Raw genomic sequence first — 23,483 nt, 5'->3', positions numbered from 1 at the left:
GAAAGCATGTGAAAGCATCCTATGATAATGGCAACACAAAATGCACTTGCTGTGTGACCTACTGAAGTACCTATTAGAACACCACACTTCTAAACCCAAAGTGATTTAGGGACCTTTCTACCCTCTAGTGAATAAACTCTGAGTTTACTGGCTTTATTTACTTAACCAAATGTCAATGAATATAAAAACAAAATTTGGTAGACAATGATGTTCTGAAGCAAAAATAAAAATTCCAAGCCAAAACTAAGCACATTATTCATAAGATATTAAGAATAGTACCATACAATATCTTCCTTGCATGAAACTATTTCCCACCACCTGGTAGGAATCTAGTTCAGCTGCTTTCAGTAATGACAAAGAATGGCTTTGGTTTCCTCATTTTTTACCATATTTCCAATGCGACCGGCAGCTCCATCTGATATACGTTTTGTTGTCATGGAGCAAACTATCTGTCTATGGGAGTTCTGTCTTTAAAACGTCATCACTAAGTCCTATCTTAGAATTCTAGACTCACTAAAAACACACTGAAAGATTTAAGTGTAGCCCACCAGATATGTCAAACCAGTTAATGGTCTGTTCCTATTTCTCAGAGTATAATTTATTTTTTTTAATGTGTTGCTGGGGGTTGATACATTTTTTAAATTTTTTATTTATTTTTTTATACAGCAGGTTCTTATTAGTTATCTATTTTATACATATTTGTGTATACATGTCAATCCCAATCTCCCAGTTCATCTCACCACCACCACCAGCCCCCTTACCCCCCTTGGTGTCCATACGTTTGTTCTCTACATCTATGTCTCTGTTTCTCACAGAGTATAATTTTTTAAACGGCAAGAGTTTAATCAAAATAAGAACCCAAGATAGTAAGAGTCATGCATTATGACTATATAAAAGTTTGCAGTTTAATCTATGCCATTATATTATTAAATATAATTTAAGTTAAACTTCTAGGAATTGTCATGAGCACTTGGGACATAATAAAATCCACTGCATTCAATATCTTACTATATAAGCATTTTAAGACCACTCAAATTCAGGATTTCCCTGGTGGTCCTGCGGTTAAGACTCCGCGCTTCCACTGCAGGGGGCATGGGTTTGATCCCTGGTCGGGAAACTGAGGTCCCACAAGCCACGCGTTGTAGCCAAAAAAATAAAAAATAAAAAAATAAAATCACTCCAGTTTAGACTTATATACATAGAACTGGCTACCAAATAAAGGCAAATTAACAGGAAACTGAGCAACAGGGCTGAATTCAATTATAAGTAAATTTTTCTACAATCTTATACTTTATATCAATGCAGATGCAATGATATGGATAATCTACATTACTTATTCGCCCATTAGACATACTGAGGTCAATGATAATTCACATTATCTGGTAGTCATTGGGCAACAGAGAGATAGAAGAAACTATCCACATGTAGAAAATAAAAAATAATGTGCACTGTATACACAGAGACACATGACTGTGCGTGGAAACAGAAATATACCATTCTTTTTATTCTTGGTTTGATTTTCATAGAAGTATGTTAAAGGAACAAACTAAGCATTTGTTATAGCAGAACATCTATAAAGTCTCAATTTACTACAAAATGGAAGGATGCAAGGGAGCTTGAAAGGATATATGTGAGTCAGGTCAATGCAAAACTTATTTGTAAGAGATTTCTACAGCCTCAGTGCTTTAGGGAGTCCTACTCTAAAAAGACTGGAAAGACACACAAGGGAAGGAGAACCTCTAATACACCTGAAGTGATTATATCTGATGCATTGGAGTCATTAAGAAAAGTAGGCCTAAACGACAGATCATAAAGGGCATATAAAGGCTCATAATCCTTAATAATTTTGTGAATAATAGCCAAATTGGAAGACAATGATAAATTCAGAAGACTAAAAAAAGCTTAAGTAGGGCTTCCCTGGTGGCGCAGTGGTTGAGAGTCCGCCTGCCGATGCAGGGGACACGGGTTCGTGCCCTGGTCCGGGAAGATCCCACATGCCGCAGAGCGGCTGGGCCCGTGAGCCATGGCTGCTGAGCCTGCGCATCCGGAGCCTGTGATCCGCAACGGGAGAGGCCACAACAGTGAGAGGCCGGCGTACAGCGGAAAAAAAAAAAAAAAAAAAAAGCTTAAGTAGAAAATATAAATATGGTGACAATGAATCTCATCTTTTGGGATGAGAATGATGGGTTAGGCAATAATCTAACAAGGCTATGTAACAGATAATCTAACAAGATTATATAACAAATATCTAACAAGCTCATGTGACCTAGATTTTACATAAAAAGATACAAATTAAAACAGAACTTATTGGAGACAAAAAAGAATCAATTGGTCTATGTGTGTCTGGGAGTGTGCTTTACATATTTATTTATTGTTGAGCTTTTACAGTGAGCCTATAATGCTATAATATCAAATATGATATTCCTATGTTTGAAATAAAGGAAAAGATATAATAAAATCCATCATAACTAATCTTGCCAGGTCTAAATAATCAAGAAATAAACTGGAAATGATATTTTTAAAGTTTTATAAACAGTATATTAAATGGAAATAAATTTAAGATCTATTGTGAAAGGGATCCTTCCATGACCAGGTGACCATAGCCAAGTTATCTGGCTCATTTTAAGAAATGTCAACAAATCCATGAAATTCATTAAATCAAACAGTGCACTCTCTTTCTTCTCAAAGCCAAGTGGGCGAATAAATTTCCAGAGCCCCCAGAGAAATAACTACAGACATCCCATATTCTTAGCAGAATATTATAATGACTCATTATAGGGCCAGTTTCTTTCTCCATATTATCAAGAGAGCTAGTGCTCCTTACTAAAGGGGCTTTGGCTACCTCCTCCATAACGTGCAGTCTCTCATAAACATGTGTTGGACTTATTTAAGATATTGGTCAAATGAAGAGGAATTAGTTATCAAGTCAGTTCGAGAGCTCTGGTTTATATTATAAATTTGAAGAGAGCAAAAACTGGATCCTGATGAAAAGCTATGATTTGTTTCAAACATGACTTATACAGCACTACTCTGTTCTGAAAATCCGAAGTATCCATTTTTAGATGAAAAAGTTGGTATTATGTATTTTGAATAATTGGGGATTTGCTGGTCATTTTAATTTCATATAGGGTTTTACAATCTCTCTAAGAAAGTAGAGCTTGGGATGTTGGGTGAGTGTATATTCTCCAAACATGAAAGATACAAGGTTATGTGAGAGTATAAACAAAAAAAGATTATATAGGCTATAAATAAATGATTTACCAGGAAATGATTAGGTGCCAGGCAATTAATTACCTCATATGACTCTTACAATTCTGTTTAAATAGGCATTACCCTCCAATATTACATGTGCAGAAACAGAAGGTAAGACGAGGAAGTGAAACTTCCCTGGTGGTGCAGTGGTTAAGAATCGCCTGCCAATGCAGGGGACACGGGTTCAAGCCCTGGAGTCCAGGTTCGAGTCCAGGAAGATCCCACATGCCGTGGAGCAGCTAAGCCCGCAAGCCACAACTACTGAGCCTGCGCTCTAGAGCCCGCAAGCCACAACTATGGAGCCCACGTGCCAGAACTACTGAAGCCCGAGCACCTAGAGCCTGTGCCCCGCAACAAGAGAAGCCACCGCAATGAGAAGCCTGCACACCGCAACGAAGAGTGGCCCCCGCTCGCCACAACTAGAGAAACCCCGCGCGCAGCAATGAAGACCCAATGCAGCCATAAATAAATAAATAAATAAATTTTAAAGAGAGAGAGAGAGAGGAAGTGATGCTTAGTGTTACACAGCAAGGAAGCAGCAGAGATACTTTTAAGTCCTGACTTTAAACTGTAGGTCCAGGGATCTCAGAACTACCCCCTCATGCATACTTTTTGTTCAAGGATATCAATTTGGCGATAGGGCCACAGAAAAGCAATACCAACATCTGAGGTCAGGTTAGATTAAAGGATGATGCTGGGAAGGAAACGATGCCCCTTCTTAAACTAATGGAGTAACTGAGTCAAGAGGTATAAAATCTAGATCCATTCTAAACAGACAAACAGGCAGTTTCACTGCATTCTTTTCTGAGACTGCAATAACTTTTGTTGCTACTACAATATTCTGTAAAAAAGTCACTATTACTGCATGCAAAGGTAATCTGGAAATAAATCTTCCACTTAGATGTCCTTATTGGTTCCTCAATAGGTAGCTCTATGGGCAGGCAGTGGTACACACATGTCTTTTGGCTAAAATATTTTACCTCCCACTGTCTAAAGTGACCATGTAGGTATTGCAATAAAAAGACATAGTTATTAGTCTTTTAACTTGTCAGGATATAATATTATAATATTTTTGCAGAAAGCTGGAGTATCTTATGTAATACACAGGTGAGCCTACCAAGTATTGCTATAAATTCAGTTTTTCAATTATAAATCAGAAATACAAATAAACTAATATTCTTCCATTCATTCAATATGTCACAGAAAGATAAAATTATATACTAGCATAATGAGATATATTCCAGTTATTTATGACTTTCTTAAGGATGTAAGGGGAATTCAGTTCCAATCCATGAAAGGCCCAGTCAACACCTTGAATCATACTAAGTGTGGTGCTCTACCGATTCATTCTGTAAACAACTGGCTCATGTTTCCCTACGTATCTCTAACAATCAGTGAAACAAACATTAAAGCCTCTAGAAATTTTTTTTAAACAACGAAAGGTAAAATTTGAGTTCTACCTCTGATAAATGAAAAAAATCAGAGAGTAAAGCAGGCAGAAATTATGTCTATGCTAAAACATTCCTTGCAGAAACAGTCTGGCTACTAATTACCTAGTGAAAGGCACCCTATGAAGCACGGAAAGAAGTGTGTTGCTCTACCAGTGAAATTTAAAGCAAGGGCTCTAAAAGAAAAGCGGAGAGAAAAACAGAGAGAAAAAGAGGCAGAAGAGAGGGAAGGAGAGGAAGGAGGGACAGAAGAAGAAAGGGAGGAAGGGAAGGGAAAGAACAGAAGGAGTTGGAGGGAGAGCAGGGAAAATAATCAGCAAATTAGCTGAAGACATATAGGAAAATAAAGATATTGAAAAAAAATTACCATGATGGGAAATGGCTAAAAGCCAAAAGAAGGTAATACAATTTACAAGTTCCAAAATAAAGACTACCTAAAGAAAGAGATCCTAAAATTCTGCTGCTCTCTCAACACTGGGAAACAACGAAGAAATGAAATAGTCCTGAACATTGGGACAAAGAAATAGGAGAAGGATCTTGTGGCCTATAGGTGGAGTGATTGTATCTTCAATATCCCCCAAAATTAGATTTACTGAAAATGAACAAAAGTCTTTCACACCCATCAAGAACAAGTAAATTTCTTTCTACCCTTTCGTGAGATGGAATTTTATGTTTTATAACAAGCATGAAAATTAGTCCTAACGCAAACACCAAAGCTACAATTAAAAAATAGATTGCTCGGGCTTCCCTGGTGGCGCAGTGGTTGAGAGTCCGCCTGCCGATGCAGGGGACATGGGTTCGTGCCCCGGTCCGGGAAGATCCCACATGCCGCGGAGCGGCTGGGCCATGAGCCATGGCCGCTGAGCCTGCGCGTCCAGAGCCTGTGCTCTGCAACGGGAGAGGCCACAACAGTGAGAGGCCCGCGTACCGCAAAAAAAAAAAAAAAGAGGGCTCATAAAATACAGGCTCACTGATTTAACTGAAGGACTGCCTGAAGATTAACTAGAGGAGAAGTAGGTAGCTGGTGGATTTCTCAAATTTTTTTACTGCTCCAGGGTGCCTTGGCTCCATAACATTACCACATTCACTGCCTTAATCTAACCTTACTAAGCCACAATAGTCTTAATCCTACTTTTGCTCTGAGCTAATAACGAATTCAGAAAGAAGAATGAGAAACCAAAGTGGATAGCCATGTGTTTGGTACAACTAAGTTCGTAATTAGTTGGAAAAAAAAGTATCACACTTACTCGTACCACTGTTTATTGTGTTTTCGGTAAAGCAACGTATCCAAGGCAACAGCATTGACATCCAGAGCTCCTGGGGAAGGCCACTGGTTGGTGAGGTGGGCAGTTAACTCTTGTCTTGATCTTAAATCATTATTCTTTAGCACAGTCCTGTGAATATTAAGATGGTGAGTGCTTTTGTCTTCACTGTTCTGCAATGGCACAGGAACCTAATGGTATCAACTTAGGCCCCCAAATTCACCTTTTTAAAATGGTATGTTAACAGAATGTGACCAGAACTACAGGAAGGCTAGTTGGAGCTATGACTGTTTCGTCTCCTGCAGTATGTGTTTTTCATTCTTCTTCTACTACTACAATAAATCACTACCTGTGAAATTCAGACTTCCTATCTTTTCCCCAGAGATATTACTAAAGGACTAAGGGACTCAAGATGCATTTTACATCTTAACTAAAAAACAATGGTGATATCTTAGAGTTATAGGTGATCAGACGCCAGTTAAAATATAAAAGAGAGTAAAGAGTCCACGTGTATGACTCTCTAGCTTCAAAATTCACAATCTGTTGAAGTAATTTAACTCAGTAAACAAAAACAATTAAAATGAATAAAAATAAAACTAATACAGAAAAATATAAAATAAAAAATCCATGAGGTTCCTGTAATTGTTTTTGATAAAAGTGACTACTAATAAATCTTCATGAACATAATTATATCAATGACAATTACACTGAACAATATAATCTACTGGAAATATTTCAACTACAGAACAAAGCCATTACAACAACTCATGGTTTACTTTCATTTCTGTAGAGCTGTTACCTGTCAGTAACAAGTTGCAAAAGAACTAGCTTTCTCCCAAGATTTCAATTTCACAAACCAACTGTCACAAGACTAATTCAACATTTGAACTGGTAGTTCGTTTAAAAGCATAATTCTGTTTGGAAAGCTCTTATTCTACCCCTAAAATGCCTTAAAATACCACCTAGGCAACCTGCATTCTCAAACAGGAGTCCATGACTTTAGCGTTCCAAGGTCCTGACCCACCACCTCAGAAGCAGGAAGTAAAACGTGCCTGCCACTAACTTTCAGAGACCATAGGCTTGTTGTGGGCGGCAGAGGGCCAGTGGTGCGCTAGCAAGATGCTCCTACACTGGAGAAAATCAGCCTGCACAACACCTCTGGCTATTAACCATGATTCTAATGGAATAATCCCATTTTTTTATGTCTCTAGCAAGCTCCATACAAATATTTTTTATTTTATAGAATATTTGTGTGCATTTAAAAATATTTGCTCCACTATGTCCATAAAGAAACATTATCTGATGTCAACACTAGATTCTCTCTTACAATGGAATACTAGAAGTGAAATAGGCAGAAATCAGTGAGAATGTCTCCCGTCAAGATATTCCTTCAGGCTAGGTCCAACGATTTCATTTCACTAGAAAAGGAATGAAAAAATTTTAAAAGACTTTTAAGGTAATTTAACACCGGTTTTTATGAAAACAGTAAAGAGTGATTAGAAAACTTCTAAGGTTGACAGAAAAATAGTATAAAGCAGAAATGGGGATTACTGGCCAGAGAATCTATTATAATAAACTACCATTATTTTGGGTTCTCTTACTAGATTTCTCTCTTTCACATATTGCCTCTTTAGGGTTCCCAGTGAACGTCACTGGAGAACTCAATTCTAATGTCATAACTGGCCTACAGGAAATATTCAGAGCAGAACGGAAGAAAGGCAAACGTGCACCTGAGGAAACGCCATTGGTAGAACTCACTGATAAGTAAATAAATGAACGATCTCCACGTCAGAATATATTCTTTCTGGAAAGCGAAAAGTCTTACACCATATAAAATGGAAAAAGGAACTGAAGTTTCACAAGAGTTTTTACACACTATTTGCCTGTGGAGAATTTTAGCCCTATGACGAATTAAGGTACTGCCTTTTTCTATGGGAAGTTGCCTGGTCCTCTGAAACAGGAGATAAGAAATCTCAGCGTATTGAATAGGCCTAGTTTTCATCCATGCCACATCTGTGTTTCACCGTTTGTGAGGAATGTGGACACAGTAAATCCTGGCACTAGCCTTGCTACTATGAAAAGGAAAGCCTCCTGGAGGATGCTGTGTAAGGCAGGCCTTTTCTCTCACCACTCCAGTACACTAGGGGGCAGGCAAGTGAATTTAAGTTAGGTTGAAAACCCCATCCCTGAATTTTGAATCTTGACCTGAGTCCATTTAGAGTGATAAATAGACGAAGCAGTTTATTTGTTCTAGCAGTGAGGTCCTGACCAAAATGTACCAGCAAAGAGATATTCCTGATGTTCCTACTTCCCAACCCTCTGAAGTAGCTCAGCCTACCCTTCTCCAGGCCTACTTTCCCAGTATCTTATTCATTCCATGAGTTATTGATATCAATCTAATGAATTCCATTTGTGCTTTAAGAGTTGGTTGCGACTGCTTGCAATCAAAGAATCCCATTACTTACCTTAGAACAAGCAAAACGTACCAAGTTAACTTTCAGACCTACTCAACGGTAATCCAACTGATGTTAATATACGAAGAATGAGGAAATTTCTCATTTGGCCAAGCTTAAAAATAGGTTCATCTTAAATTACTCAACAATTACTGTTATTTCATAGTGCAAAATCAGGGGTCATTAAAGGTGAAACTATGTGATAATTAGCATTTAACTAATTAAAACTCTAACCAATGCTAACATTACTGAGCTAATCTAAAAACTAAATCATTCCATATGAGATAGATACTACTTGTCGCTTATGTCTATAAGTCAATTTAACATTTTCTCATTAAGGTAATAATTCTACAGAAAAATACACTAAGGGGAAATTGTTTAATTTACTAAGAAAGTAGAAATCATATATGTATTCCAGCTAATTTTAAGAACTTTCCTGTAGTATCTACCTCTAAACTGGGAGACAGTCAGCTATTTTCTCTTTAGATTCTCAGTAGGAATTTGGCCACACACACACACACACACACACAAATATAATTCAATCTTTTCTCTTTAGATTCTCAGTAGGAATTTGGCCACACACACACACACAAATATAATTCAATCTTTTCCTCCCCAGCTTTACTGAGGTATAATTGACAATTTAAAATTTATACATTGAAAGTATACAACTTGATGATTTGATATACAATGTGAAATAATAACCACACTCAAGCTAATTGACACATCCAACACCTCACAGTTAACCCTTTTTTGTGTGATGAGAACAGTTAAGATCTATCCTCTCAGAAAATTTCAAGTGTACAATCTTGTTAACTATAGTCACATTGTTATATATTAGATCTCCAGAATTTATTCATCTTGCATAACTGAAACTTTGTACTCCTGAACCATATCTCCCCAACTTCTCCTCTTTCCAGGCCCTGGTAACAATCATTCTATTCTGTTTCTGTGAATTTGACTACTTCAGAGTCCACATATAAGTGGGATCGTGCAGTATTTGTCTTTCTGCATCTAGTCTATTTCACTTAGCATAATGTCACCCATGTTGTCATGAATGGCAGGATTTCCTTCATTTTTAAGGCTGAATTATCATCCATTGTGCCTCTATGTGTGTATACAGACACAAGGTATTTATATATATATCACATATTCTTCATCCATTCATCCATGGACACATGGACACTGAAGTTACCTCTACCTCTTGGCTACTGTTAATAATGCTGAAATTAACATAACGATGCAGATATCTCTTCAAGATTCTGAAACAGAGTAGGACCCTGAGGGGTCCTTCTGGGTACAAAAGGCTTTCCGTGTCCCCAGTTTCTTGTTTGTAGAAAAAGGCTTTGTCTCCTAGGCCTTCCCTGAGTTCCAAAGAAGAGATTCAAGCAGTTGTTAATTAGGGAAGCGAGGGAATGCAGAAACAAAGGGAAAGCAGTCAAGAAACAAGAGCTCAGTGATTGACAGAGTCTGAATTCCTCCTCGAAGCATATACAAAACAATCTGACACATATCTTTGAGCTGTTCTGTAGGAACTAAGGACCCCCCCCACCAGCAACCCAGGTGGAGGATGGTGACTACAGGCTGGGCACAAGCACTGGACCCCAGACTGGTTGGAACAAGAAGGTTGATGATTAAGATTCCTGAAACACCACCCTGTTACCTCACCACTAACCAATCAGAAAAAAGTCAAGTCCCCTGCAACCCTCATCCCAAATGTTGCCTTTAAAAACGATATGCCCTGGCCAGCTAGTAAGATGGATCTGAGACAAACCTTTGTCTCCCATCTTTTCAGCACACTTTTCAATCAATAAACCTTTCTCTGCTCCAAACTCCAACTTTTCAGTTTGTTTGGCCTCACTGTGCATGGGGCATATGAACTTGGGTTTGACAACAATCCTAATTTCCCTTCCTTTGGATAAATACTCAGAAGTGGGATTGATGGATCATACCATAGTTCTATGAATTTTCTGAGGAACGTCCATACTGTTTTCCAAAGTGGTTGCACCAATTTACATTCTCACAACATTGTCCAAGGATTCCCTTCTTTCTACATCCTTGCGAACGCTTACCACCTATCGTCTTTCTGATAACGGAAATTCTCACAGGTGTGAGGTAATATCTCACTGTGATTGTAATTTGCATTTCCCTGATGATTAGCGAAGTTGAGCATCTTTCCATGTACCTGTTGGTCATCTGTATGTCTTCTTTGGAGAAATGTCTATTCAAGTCTTTTGCTCATTTTTTAATTGGTTTGTTTGTTTGTTCCTATTGAGTTGTACGAGTTCCTTATATATTTTGGATATTAACTCTGTAAGGGAGCAATGTTTGCCACCCCGAAATACATCTCTTTGGCATAAGAATTAATTTAGGATGATTGTTTTTAAGAAAAAGAAGACTCAGGGCTTCCCTGGTGGCGCAGTGGTTGAGAGTCCTCCTGCTGATGCAGGGGACATGGGTTCGTGCCCCGGTCCGGGAAGATCCCACATGCCGCAGAGTGGCTGGGCTCGTGAGCCATGGCCGCTGACCCTGTGCATCCGGAGCCTGTGCTCCGTAACGGGAGAGGCCACAACAGTGAGAGGCCTGCGTACCGCAAAAAAAAAAGAAAAGGAAGACTCAGAAGTCTTTCTTTTTACCATCCCCTTAGCTACCTAAAGAATTTAGATAATGAGTCTGGTTCCAGGAATAGAGCTATCACCAAAGACACCTTCAAAGAATATGGGCTAGGTGTGGTAAGGGAGAGACCAGAGTCTACTCTGCGTCCCACTATCTCTGCATGGTCAAGCAAACATTTGTTTACCAAACATTTACTTTCTCATCTCCATGTAAATTTCATCCCTCCACTTTGAAGCCCCAAACCACTACTTCCAACATCCTACCTTCTTTTGTCTTTAGCTGAAGATGGTATTTAAGGTGAGGGTTTCAGCCAGAGCACCCTAGCTTCAAAAACTAGATCTTACATTCTTTTGAGCCCTCAATATTACATTCATTATTTTAATGCAAGACAAAAAGATGAGATTTCCAAAGTTTGGTCTCTTTCCTTCCTTTCAGAGATTAGGCTCAAGTCTACTGGTACTTACAAGCTCTATATTTTGATAGCAGTGCTTAGTCAATTCAAAGCTGTCAATATTATTCTGTTCACTTACTTGATTCTTTATCTTGTGTCTCCAAACTTGAGGGTTATCCTCTCTCCCTCACTTTGCTCCTTTCCCGCTTACCTCAGATGCTGTGCTGATGCTCATGATGAAGTTTTACTTTCAGCCTCTAGATGAGGCAATATATATATATATATTTTTTGCAGTACGCGGCCTCTCACTGTTGTGGCCTCTCCCGTTGCGGAGCACAGGCTCCGGACGCGCAGGCTCAGCGGCCATGGCTCACGGGCCCAGCCGCTCCGCGGCATGTGGGATCTTCCCGGACCGGGGCACAAACCCATGTCCCCTGCATCGGCAGGCGGACTCTCAACCACTGCGCCACCAGGGAAGCCCGTAATTTTTAATTTTGATAAGTCAATACATTTGAAGCCGCTGGCTACAAGGCAAGTTTTGAGAGTGAGTCTAGCAAATGCCCAACACCCCTGCTACACACCTTTGTTACTATCCACTTATTATTTATTTCCTGATGTACTGTAATTCTCAGGATACAGTCCAGTACTATTTGTGACAGGGCACACTGAGAAAATCTTAGGCTACAATCTTCATGAATATAAAGGATCTAACATAGCATGACTATAGGAGTGCAAAATTTTATGCTAGTGAGCATAATATTGAGAAGAATAATGAGAAAAATGAGAATGAGGTAGAGAACACTGAAGTTCCAGAAAGGGAAAGCCACCAAACACCAGGTGTTGATACACTCCACCCCTCACTCTCCTAGGAACACAGGGTAAGAGAGTTACAGCCTCCTAGCCTCTCTTGACGACCTTGGAAGAGGAACAGGACCACCACTCAGGCACTATTTGTTTACTGTCGGTGTTGGTGGCTGCCGTCCACTCAGTGTAAACTCTATGAGGGCAGGGACTTTGTTTTCTTCACTCCTGAATCACCGGCACCTAGAAGAGGGCCTGGCTCTTCATGGCATTCTCAATATTTATTTGTCAAATGAATGGATAAAGGCCAGAGAAGTTACAAAAGCAATTTAGCACCAAAAGAAATAATGAGAGTTACTTTTTGTTTTTTATTTTTGGCTGTGCCGCACAGCATGTGGGATCTTAGTTCCCTGACCAGGGATCAAAATTGTGCCCCCTACAGTGGAAGCATGGAGTCTTAACCATTGGACCACCAGGGAAGTCCCTACTCTTCTTCATTTAAAGTTGACCAGAATTGGAAAATGCTTATATAGCTTGTGAATATCCTAACTTCTTCATAATTTTAATATAAAAATTTCTTTGGGACTTCCCTGGTGGTCCAGTGGTTAAGAATCTACCTTCCAATGCAGGGGATGCGGGTTCAATCCCTGGCTGGGAACTAAGATCCCACATGCCTCAACTAGAGAAGCCCAAGCGCTGCAACTAGAGAAGCCTGCACGCCGCAACGAAGACCCAACGCAGCCAAATAAATATTTTAAAAAAATAAATCTTTGTGTTTTGTTTTTTGTTATTTTTAGACACAGCCATGGGATAAAGACTCACTTTGTATCACTTTACAGTTATTTCCCTTCAAATAAAACATTTTGAAAGAAGAAGCCTAAAAAGGAGCCAGATACCCAAAATTTTTAAATTATTTACCTATGAAGTATTCTTGCCCAAAAAGTTAACCCCAAATCTAACAAAGTCTCTTAAATGCTTTTCAACCTTGTTTACACTTAAAAAAAATTGAAGTATAGTTGATTTATAATAGTATACTAGTTTCAAGTATATAGCATAGTTATTTGACATTTTATGAATTATACTCCACTTAAAATTATTATAAAATATTGGTTACATTCCCTATGCTATAAATTACATCCTTGTATCTTATTTATTTTACCCTGGTTGCACTTTAGACCTTAACTTGACAGTATCTTTTGAAAAGAAACATTAATAATTTATTATTTTTTTAAATTTATTTATTTTATTTGTTTATTTTTGACTGTGCTGGGTCTTCGTTGCTGCGCGTGGGCTTCTCATTGCGGTGGCCTCTCTTGTTGCGGAGCATGGGCTCTAGGCGCGCGGGCTTCAGTAGTTGTGGTGTGTGGGCTCAGTGGTTGTGGCTCGCAGGCTCCAGAGTGCAGGCTCAGTAGTTGTGGCACACGGGCTTAGTTGCTCTGTGGCATGTGGGATCTTCCCGGACCAGGGCTCTAACGCGTGTCCCCTGCATTGGCAGGTGGATTCTTAACCACTGCGCTACTGGGGAAGCCCTAATGAGTAACTTAGAACCTCGAAAAACACTCAAATGCCTCCTTTTCTTTCTTTCTTTTTTTGGCTGTGCTGTGTAGCTTGTGGCATCTTAGTTCCCTGGCCAGAGACTGAACCCAGGCCCCCAGCGTAGAGTCCTAACCACTGGATCACCAGGGAATTCCCTCAAATGCTTCCTTTTCCCTCTCATTTTAAAATGCAAGATAAACCCTGGATCCTCAGAGGAATGGCTGATTCCAGGACAGGAAATATACAAGATGAGCCTGGGATATCTTGTACCAGAAAGCAAGAAAATTAGCAAAGACAAATGTGTCATGTCAGAAGGACACAGGAATGAATATAAAGGCATTTCCATTAGTCAAAGATAGGACAATTTGAGCATCAAAAAGAAAAATAAATTTATGGGACAGAAACACCCTGAATATAGGCATTTCTGCTATAGTGCAGAAACAAAACAAAACAGTGTTCTGCAATTACACACTGAAAATAGCTGGCCTTATGGGGAGAACAGGGTTAGGGGCTGACAACTCAAAGTCTATTCAACCTTCCAACTACAACACTAAGAAAAACTGTGACAAACCTAATAAAACTTCAAACCCAATTTAAAATATTTGTTAAATTCCTATTAATTAAAGAAATATTACAATAACTTTACAATGACAACAGCTTTAACAACAACAAAAAAGTAAAAGCCATTTGATGGAAGAGGGTGCAAGGAAGGGTCAAGGCTGCTGAGGCTGAGGCTTGCCATGGGGGCAAGGACAACTATAGAACAAGCACCTCCAAGTTCTAGCTCAACTGAGCTAGAGGAAAGCACGGGGAGAGAGTATTATGTACAGTGAGAGAGTGCCATCTGTTGGTGGTCTGCAGTATTTGCCTGTATTAGTGTATTCTGCATTCTGCTGGCGATTTATGTATGTATGTATGTATGTATGTATGTATGTATTTAATGCAGGCTGTGCCAGGTCTTAGTTGTGGCGTGTGGGATCTTTAGTTGCGGCGTGCGGGCTTCTTAATTGTGGCATGTGGACTCTTAGTTGCAGCATGTATGTGGGATCTAGCTCCCGGACCAGGGATAGAACCCGGGCCTGCTGCATTGGGAGCTTGGAGTCTTACCCACCAGGTAAGTCCCTGCTGGTGTTACTTTTTGAGAAATGTTAACCTCTAGGAAAAAATCAATTATGAATCAACGTGATTTCTTTGCTATACTAACATCATCCCCTTATTTATGAACCTTGTATGAGCTAATTCACGTTATAGAAGAGATTATATATAACAAGTTCATAATCTCAAAAGAGAGAAAGCAAAGCAAAATCTTCATTTCATTAGTAGCTAAGTAGGACATCAGCATCTTACTTTGAAAATTAATAATATCCTATAAGAACTGTCATGGTAACAACCAAATAGCCCTGATAGGGAGAAGTTCTTTATAGATGATTCTAGCCTTTAAGCATGAAGGGAATAACAATTAGGAAATCACCATTTTACAAATCCTAATGAATCAATTGTTCCAAGTAATGCTCATCCATGGTCAAGCCATTAGATGAAAGGCTGATGAGAACTTACACAAAGGAGAAATAAGGCTGTAACCACCTAAATCCACTGTCCTATCTTAAGATCAATAAAAGTGGGACAACTTGTGTGCTTCCCAATATGAAGTACTGAGCACTACCTATAAAATATTCTTGTCATAAAATTAAACTCAACTTTAGCCCAGCACCTCAGAGCACTGGTTTTCAATGCTGACTGGACATCAGAAACACCTGGGAAGCTTTTTAAACACTTGTACACTTGCCTGAGTCCCACCTTTGACAAATTAAAACAACATCTCTTGAGGTAAGGCTCAGGCAGGCATCCTCATTTTTCAAAATATACTTTTAAAAGGCTCCCTGAAGGATTCTAAATGTGCAACCAAGATTGAGAACTACTAATCCAGAGTTAAGAGGATATACTTTACAGAATAAACAGTACAAAGCAGTGATTCTCAAACTTTAATGTGTCAATTAATCCCCTGAGGATCTTATTAAATACAGATTCTGATTCAACAGGTCTGGGGAGGGGCCTGAGAATCTGCTCCCAGATGATGCAAATGTAGCCAGTCCACTTTGAGAAGAGAGGATATAGTACAGAGAATACAGCTGTCCAACACCAATTAAGAAGAGTCACATATGGAATTTAAATTTTTCTAGTAGCCACCTTAAAAAGTAGGTGAAATTAATTTTAATGATGCACTTATTTAACCCAATACATCCCAAACATTATCATTTCAATATGTAGTCAATATAAAAAGTTATTAATGAGACATTTTACATTCTTTATTTCACACTATCTGGTGTTGATTTTATACTTATAGCATATCTTAGCTCAGACTAGCCACATTTCAAGTGCTTAACAGTCACATGTGGCTAATGGCTACATACTGGGAGGCATAGGTATATAAGAACAAGGTAAATAAACCACAAAGAACTAATCCAGAATGCTGGATGTTGTGCAGGAAAAGTCTGCAAATAGACAATGACAGGAAAAGTAAAAGTGGGGAAAACTGTTCTAAATTAAGAGGCTTATGAGACATAACTATATGTAAAGTATGACTGAATCCTGATTTGAAAAAGATCAACTACAAAAAAGTTTATTTTAAAACAATTAGGAAATTTGGTATGAAAGCACATTCCATGATAAAAATAATTGTCCCTAATTTTATTAGGTATGATTATGAAATTATGTGAGAAAGTATCCATAGTTTTTAGAGATGTACAATGAAGTACGTAGGAATCAAAGGGCATGATTGCTTCAAAATCGTTCAGCAAAAAGTGAAAAAGAAAAAGACAAGTAAAGCAAATGTGACAAATTCTTGGTAACTGTTCAGTCTGGGTGATGGGCAATCAGCGGTTTATTCTACAATTCTTTCTTTTGTGGATATTTGAAAATTTCTATTTTTTAAAAAATAAATTTAGTTATTTTTGATTTATTTTTGGCTGTGTTGCATCTTCAGTGAGCGGGGGCTACTCTTGGTTGCGGTGCATGTGCATCTCATTGTGATGGCTTCTCGTGTTGCAGAGCATGGGCTCTTGGCACGTGGGCTCTGTAGTTGTGGCTCGCGGGCTCTAGAGCACAGGCTCAGTAGTCGTGGTGCAGGGGCTTAGCTGCTCCGCCGCATGTGGGATCTTCCCGGACCAGGGCTCGAACCCATGCCCCTGCATTGGCGGGTGGATTCTTAACCATTGTGCCACCAGGGAAGTCCCTTGAAAATTTCTTAATAAAAAATTAAAAATATAATAATAGCTTCAGAATTTAAATGCTAATTATAATTTTATAAGTGTTAAATGCTAAAGAACAGAAATAACTAAACAAAACAATATTTATATGTTAATAGTGACATTGTCTTATTTATAAATTGTAATTTAGGGATGCTTCCCTTTTTCATGTACTCAATGTAAAACATTTGCCAAATAAAATGAGTCACTTCTCCATGAAATTTGTAGGGCAGTCCCAACTGTTATAGGTCCCTGGTCCAGATATAAGGACATCTGCTCAGATATAAGAGAATCTGCCAGCAGTTTTAATCTAACATCACGACTAAAGGCAATGAAATGCCATTCATATCAAATAAGTACCCCTTGCCTGTTTTAATACATCATTTCTTACTAATACAAAGAAAATACAATAGAAATGGTTCTACCTATCTGGTACCTGGCCTTTTTCTCTTCTGGATGCATTTTCTTGACTTTTCTGTCCTTATATGGATAATAGAGTATGTAATATATATTAGCATGATTGTAATTTAATATTTTAGTAACTGTTACCTGCCAAAAATATATATGGCCAGGAACTGTCATGATTTGTCCATTATTAACTGGGCTATGATGACATACTGCATCCTCCTGTTAGAATCCATACCACTCATCCTAAAATTTGTGAACCAGGATGCCATAGCATCACTGACTTCTGGTTTGCAGGCCAACAGATCACACCATCACTACTCACCATGAACCACACCAAACTGGCTGTTGAACTATAACAATGGCTTAGTTTTAGCAATGCATGTTTCTTCACTCTACTATTTAGACTCTTCAGTTCCTTCTCTAGGGAGCCCTGTAAGACATTTTACTATTCTTATTCTTCAAATCATGAATAGAAAAATTTCATCAACTAACTATAAAAGATTCCCTATTACACATTTTATTGGTATTAATCATGACAAAGAATTTAGCTTTTGCATACTGTTCTGAGGCTGTCTATTCTTGAGGTCTGCAATCAGTGTTTTACAAAGAATCTTTTGTACAGTAGAACAAAAGGTCTATCACAGATCCATAATATTATGGATCTATCTGAAGGTCTATCACAGATCCATAATATTATTATAAATATTAATCCAACTACCATTTAGAAACTAGATCTCAAAAGTGATACTCAGGAATAATACAATCAAGTCCAAATTCATTGTCTGGGCATGATAAGGTAAAGCATTTTAAACTCACTATTTATCCGAGTGAATTTATCAAGGAGATCTTAAGGTTTCTGTAAGCCAAAACAGGCTAATAATCTTGACTACCTTCTTTGTCCTACCTGTATTAAACATGATACCACTTAATACTCATAATAATCCACAAGGTGAATATTATCTCAGTTTTACAAATAAGGAAACAGAGGCTCCAAGATATTAATCAAGATTGAGCTCATATTAGGCAAGGACAGAGCCAGTATCTGAACACAGTCCTGATTTGCAAGAAAGCTATGGGACACTCCTCTACCATATCATACTGTGCACTCTATTGCCAAAACTACAAGATGTTCAGATTTTATGAGTATTCAAAGACATTATTAAAGCATACTTTAACAGTAATTCAGAAACACAGATAACCATTGACAAATATATAAAAAGTTAAGTGACAAATTATTTAAATCACCCAGGAAAAGCTAATCAACATAATGGAGAAGCAAATACTTCATGCTTCATATTCTATTTAATGCTCCTTTTATGACCTTTTTCTTTATACATTATACATTTTAATCTTCTCAAGGCCACTTTTATCTCCTCTGGATTAACAAAGGGAATTTCAGTGCCCAACTTTGACTGCAGGCCTTCCTAACTGTTGGTAAAAAAAAAATATCAGGAAGGAAAAAATGTCCACACTCTCCCTACAGTTTCAAGGTGCCCAGAGATTATCTGCACCTTAAATATGATTCTGATAACGAAGTAAATCGTAAACATTCTGGAAGGCATGTTTCTTACTCTTCCATTAAGTATTCTTGTAATGGTTTTTGTACAAAGGAATCTTGTAAGACACCAATTTACAAACTAGCCAGAGATTGTAGCCATGGTATGTGAAAATAAATTTTTAACCTCTAAACTCAATAGTCTAATTCTCATCAGTGGCCTTAATTTTTTATTTTTTGCTCTAGTAACTTAAAGAGATTAAAAATAACTGTAAGGGGGCTTCCCTGGTGAGGCAGTGGTTAAGAGTCCGCCTGCCAATGCAGGGGACACGGGTTCAAGCCCTGGTCTGGGAAGATCCCACATGCTATGGAGCAACTAAGCCCGTGCGCCACAACTACTGAGCTTGTGCTCTAGAGTCCGTGAGCCACAACTACTGAGCCTGTGTGCCACAACTACGGAAGCCCGCGTGCCAGAGCCTGTGTTCTGCAACAAGAGAAGCCACCGCAATGAGAAGCCTGCGCACTGCAACGAAGAGTAGCCCCCACTCGTCGCAACTAGAGAAAACCCGCGCACAACAGTGAAGACCCAATGCAGCCAAAAATAAATAAATAAGATAAACAAATTTTTTTAATAAAAATAAATAAATAAATAACTGTAAGGTTTCTTTGCAAAATCAGGAAGATCAATGACACTTCTATCACAAAAGATAAAACCATAACTCGTAGATTCTTTTTCAAGCTAAGAAGTTTGAGACTGTTTCCTTTATATTATCAAAAGCAAAATAAATGTGATACAGTCAAATTTAATTCTTCAAATGAAAATATCTCTGTGATGAAATAAAAACTGATTACATAATTATTTATAAGTTAAAAGCATTTAGACAAACTACCAGTATTATTTGCAAAAGAAAAATTATTTTCTTAATCTTTTAATTGTAAAGAAATAACCAGAAATCTCTACTGTTTGCTTCATAATAAATATTCTTCTCTCTGCTTATAGTAGTGAGGGGCTACAGGAGGTATTAATCTGCCCCTCAGTGACTGATACCCTATATGACACACTCTCTTTAAAATATTAGAAAAAATGGGACTTCCCTGGTGGCGCAGTGGTTAAGAATCTGCCTGCCATTGCAGGTAACACGGGTTCGATCCCTGGTCCAGGAAGATCCCACATGCCGCAGAGCAACTAAGCCCGTGCGCCACAACTGCTGAGCCATGCTCTAGAGCCCGGGTCCACAACTACTGAGCCCACATGCCTAGAGCCCGTGCTCTGCAACAAGAGAAGCCATCGCGATGAGAAGCCCAAGCACCGCAACGAAGAGTAGCCCCCGCTCGCCATAAATAGAGAAAGCCCACATGCAGCCACAAAGACCCAATGCAGCCAAAAAATAAAATTAAAAATACGTTTAAAAAATTAGAAAAAAAGTAAGAAACAATATGCGAACATAATTCTTTTTATCAAGATACAAATTCCCAGAAAACATTTAATTTTTATGTTCCTTAATAAAACTTTTTTACTTAAAAAAATCATTTTTTATGTTTTTAGTCTCAAAGTATCTCCTTGCAAATTACTTGTTAATTACAAAAGGAACAACAGTAACTATACAGAAGAGAAAAACACCTTAACCAAATGACTAAAATTAACATCACTAATAAAAGGTCAACAGACTTCATAGACCTCTGCATGTGATATCGTAAGGACACACTGCTTACGTTGTATTCCAGCCACAAATGGATAAGCTCATTCTAATCACAAGGAAAAGCAAACAAACTCAAACTGACGGATAGTCTATAAAATTACTAGCCTGCATTCTCAGAAATATCAATCTCATGTGAGACAATCACTGAAAAACTATTCTAAGTTAAAAGTGACTAAAGAGAATGACATCCAAATGCAAAATGTGATCCTGGATTGGATCCTGGACCAAAAAACCAAAAGCAATAAGAAACATTACTTGGACAATTGATGCAACTGAAATATGAGTTACAGGCAAAAGAAGTATTTTACCGATTTAAATTTCTTAAAATGAGAGCTTTAGTGTGGGTATTTAAGATAATGTCATTGTTCTTAGGAAAAACACACTGAAGTACTAAGGGGTAAAGAGATATGATGTGTGCAACCTCTCAGGTAGTTCAAAAAATAATGTTTGTATATACAAGCAGAGGGAGAGAATTATGACATGTGGAAAATGCTGAAAATTGGTGAATCTAAGAAGGGGCATGTGGGAATTATTTTGTACTATCCTTGCAACTTTTCTGAAAGTTTGAAATTATTTCAAAGTAAAAAATTTAAAAGTCATCCTTAAGATTAAGTAAATATTAATATGAGAAGATTTTCACCATAAACAACTAATTGATAAAATTAAGTTTCACAAAATGGTAGGGTTAGTGCAAGGGATTTGAACAGTGATAAGTTAAGGAGCTGTACCAGAATGTAGATCAATACACAGTTTTCTTCATCAAAAAAAGTCTTGCTATGAAAAAAAGTCAGCTCTACTAAACTGTGCTTAGTGACATTCTGGCACAACCTGGTAACAAACAGTTTCTATAATGGCACTGTACTTAAGTAGTACAGTGTACTTCGAATAGATGACTTTATATACCATCTTTTTGCAATCAATCACTAAATAAATACTTTAAAATTATGCATATGCATTTGGAATAATACACACCAAGTTATCGCCATTAACTCTGGACAGCACAACTGAAGGTGATTTTTATTTTCTTCCCATATTTTGTAAAGTTTCTACAGTGACCATGATTACTTTTATAAGAAAAAAGTAAACTTTTTAAAAAGAGTAAGTGAAAAAGAACTAAACAGAAGGCAATCAGACTTCTTGGAACTTGAATCCTACGCCACACATGCCATTTTTCTTAACTTTACTGCCAAAATTTTTCCAAAAGGACTCACTTACAGCTGATCTTGAAGCTCCACAATTATATATTCTAATTGTTCCTTCTCCAATTTATGAGCCAGATCAGAATCTTCAATCCTTTGTAGTAGTATTTTATTCTGAGCGACAGATTCAGACAGCTGGTTCTCTCGAAGTCGTAAGAGTTCTTCGAGATAACCCTGGAAATACAGATCACCAAGATATAGCAAGTGCAAAATTCTAATATGTATCTTGAAGACAAATGCTGAGTAGCTTAAATGTTATTCTTATCTATATTGTAATGAAACAATTTCAAAGTATCACTGAAAAAAACAGAAAAAAAGCTTTAATTGAATTAAAAATTTAATATATGTTTTCCATTATTTAAAGCTCTTCTCTAAAGTTCAATAAAATATGTTTGTAATTTAAGGTAAAACTTAGTTAAAACATTATAATTTCTAAGCTCCACAACAGTGATAAACACTCTAAATGCCTCCTAGCTTCAGAATACAGACCTAATTACAGAATGATCAATTATAAAGCTGCCTCTCTGTGATTATTGTTCAAAAACAGTTATTAACATTTTAGCATTAACAAATTAGTGGGAAGCAGTATAATGTCTAGGTTAGGCCTGCAGGCTTAGGGATTATATCATGTGATATTCAGTTCTACTACTTATAAACTAAGTGTCCTTGGGTAAATTACTTAATCTCCCTGTGCCTTATTTTCATCATCTAAAAAAGTGGGAACAACAAGGGTACCTAGCTGGGAAGATCAAATGAATTAATACAGTGCTTAGAATACTAGCTGGTACCCTGTATGCAATGTATAATTCCTAGCTATTATTATTAGCAGACACCTAATAGATATGAGACTTTTTGAACAGATCCTCTCTTATCTTTTTACCCATATATTGTTTCTTTGTCCTTTTGCTCTGCTTTCTGGGAGTCTTCATTGAATTTATCCTCCAAATCCTTATACTAAATTTTTGAACTCAGGGAATCTTATTTTTCATTTCCAATTTTTTTGTGTGTTTTCTGACTGTTCCCTTCTCATGGCATCCTATTCTTTTTAGATCAGTGTGCTTTAAAATTCCTCTCAGGATATTCATTAGAATCTTTTTTCTTAAAGTATTCTTCTATTCCATTTCTTATCCTTTTCATGTGCCATTAACAAACTGCTTTAGCTATTTGGGCTTCATGATACATGTTAATAGTAACTAACACTGTTCTTGAACTTCTTTTTCAGATTTTTTTCCTGACAATTCTCAAATATTTGTTCTTTCCATAATAAAATCTCAAAAACTAAAGTTAATTTTTACAAATGAAATTTTGTAGGTATACACAGCTTAATAGAAACTATATAAATGATTATTTATAAACATCAGTAATTAAACAATACTTAAATACCCAGCACCTAGATCAACTACCAATACTTTCAGAGACCCTATAATGTCTTTCCCTGATCACATACTCTGCCTCCTTTGCAAAGATAACAATACCCTGAGATTTGTGTTTATCGTCTCCTCGCTTTTCCTTCTAGCATTACCACAAGTGTATGTCATCTTAAACAATATATTTAGTTTGGATGGGTTTTATCTATATTCTTTTTTTTTTTTTTTTTTTTTTTTTGCGGTAGGCGGGCCTCTCACTGTTGTGGCCTCTCCCCTTGCAGAGCACAGGCTCCGGACGCGCAGGCTCAGC

At 37.6% G+C, this 23,483-nt stretch overlaps 1 protein-coding gene across 5 annotated transcripts in view; it reads right to left on the bottom strand.

Annotated features, from left to right (window-relative positions):
• RUNDC3B (RUN domain containing 3B) overlaps window positions 1-23,483 on the bottom strand; it is a gene marked incomplete at both ends in the record, with an annotated part of 149,917 nt that overhangs the window by 19,304 nt on the left and 107,130 nt on the right. For 3 of the 5 annotated variants that reach the window (XM_081243937.1, XM_081243938.1, XM_081243939.1), the window contains 2 exons: window positions 5,948-6,094; window positions 21,823-21,980. In XM_081243937.1, the coding sequence (XP_081100063.1) occupies window positions 5,948-6,094; window positions 21,823-21,980 (305 nt within the window). The remainder of the gene's footprint in view (window positions 1-5,947; window positions 6,095-21,822; window positions 21,981-23,483) is intronic. The other 2 variants (XM_081243940.1, XM_081243941.1) reach the window with 1 other exon arrangement.

The sequence above is a fragment of the Mesoplodon bidens genome (genome assembly GCF_964165515.1).
Source record: "Mesoplodon bidens genome assembly, chromosome: 9".
Taxonomy (NCBI): domain Eukaryota; kingdom Metazoa; phylum Chordata; class Mammalia; order Artiodactyla; family Ziphiidae; genus Mesoplodon; species Mesoplodon bidens.
Note: the sequence above shows the minus strand (reverse complement) of the source record. Positions and strands in the feature narration are given on the sequence as shown.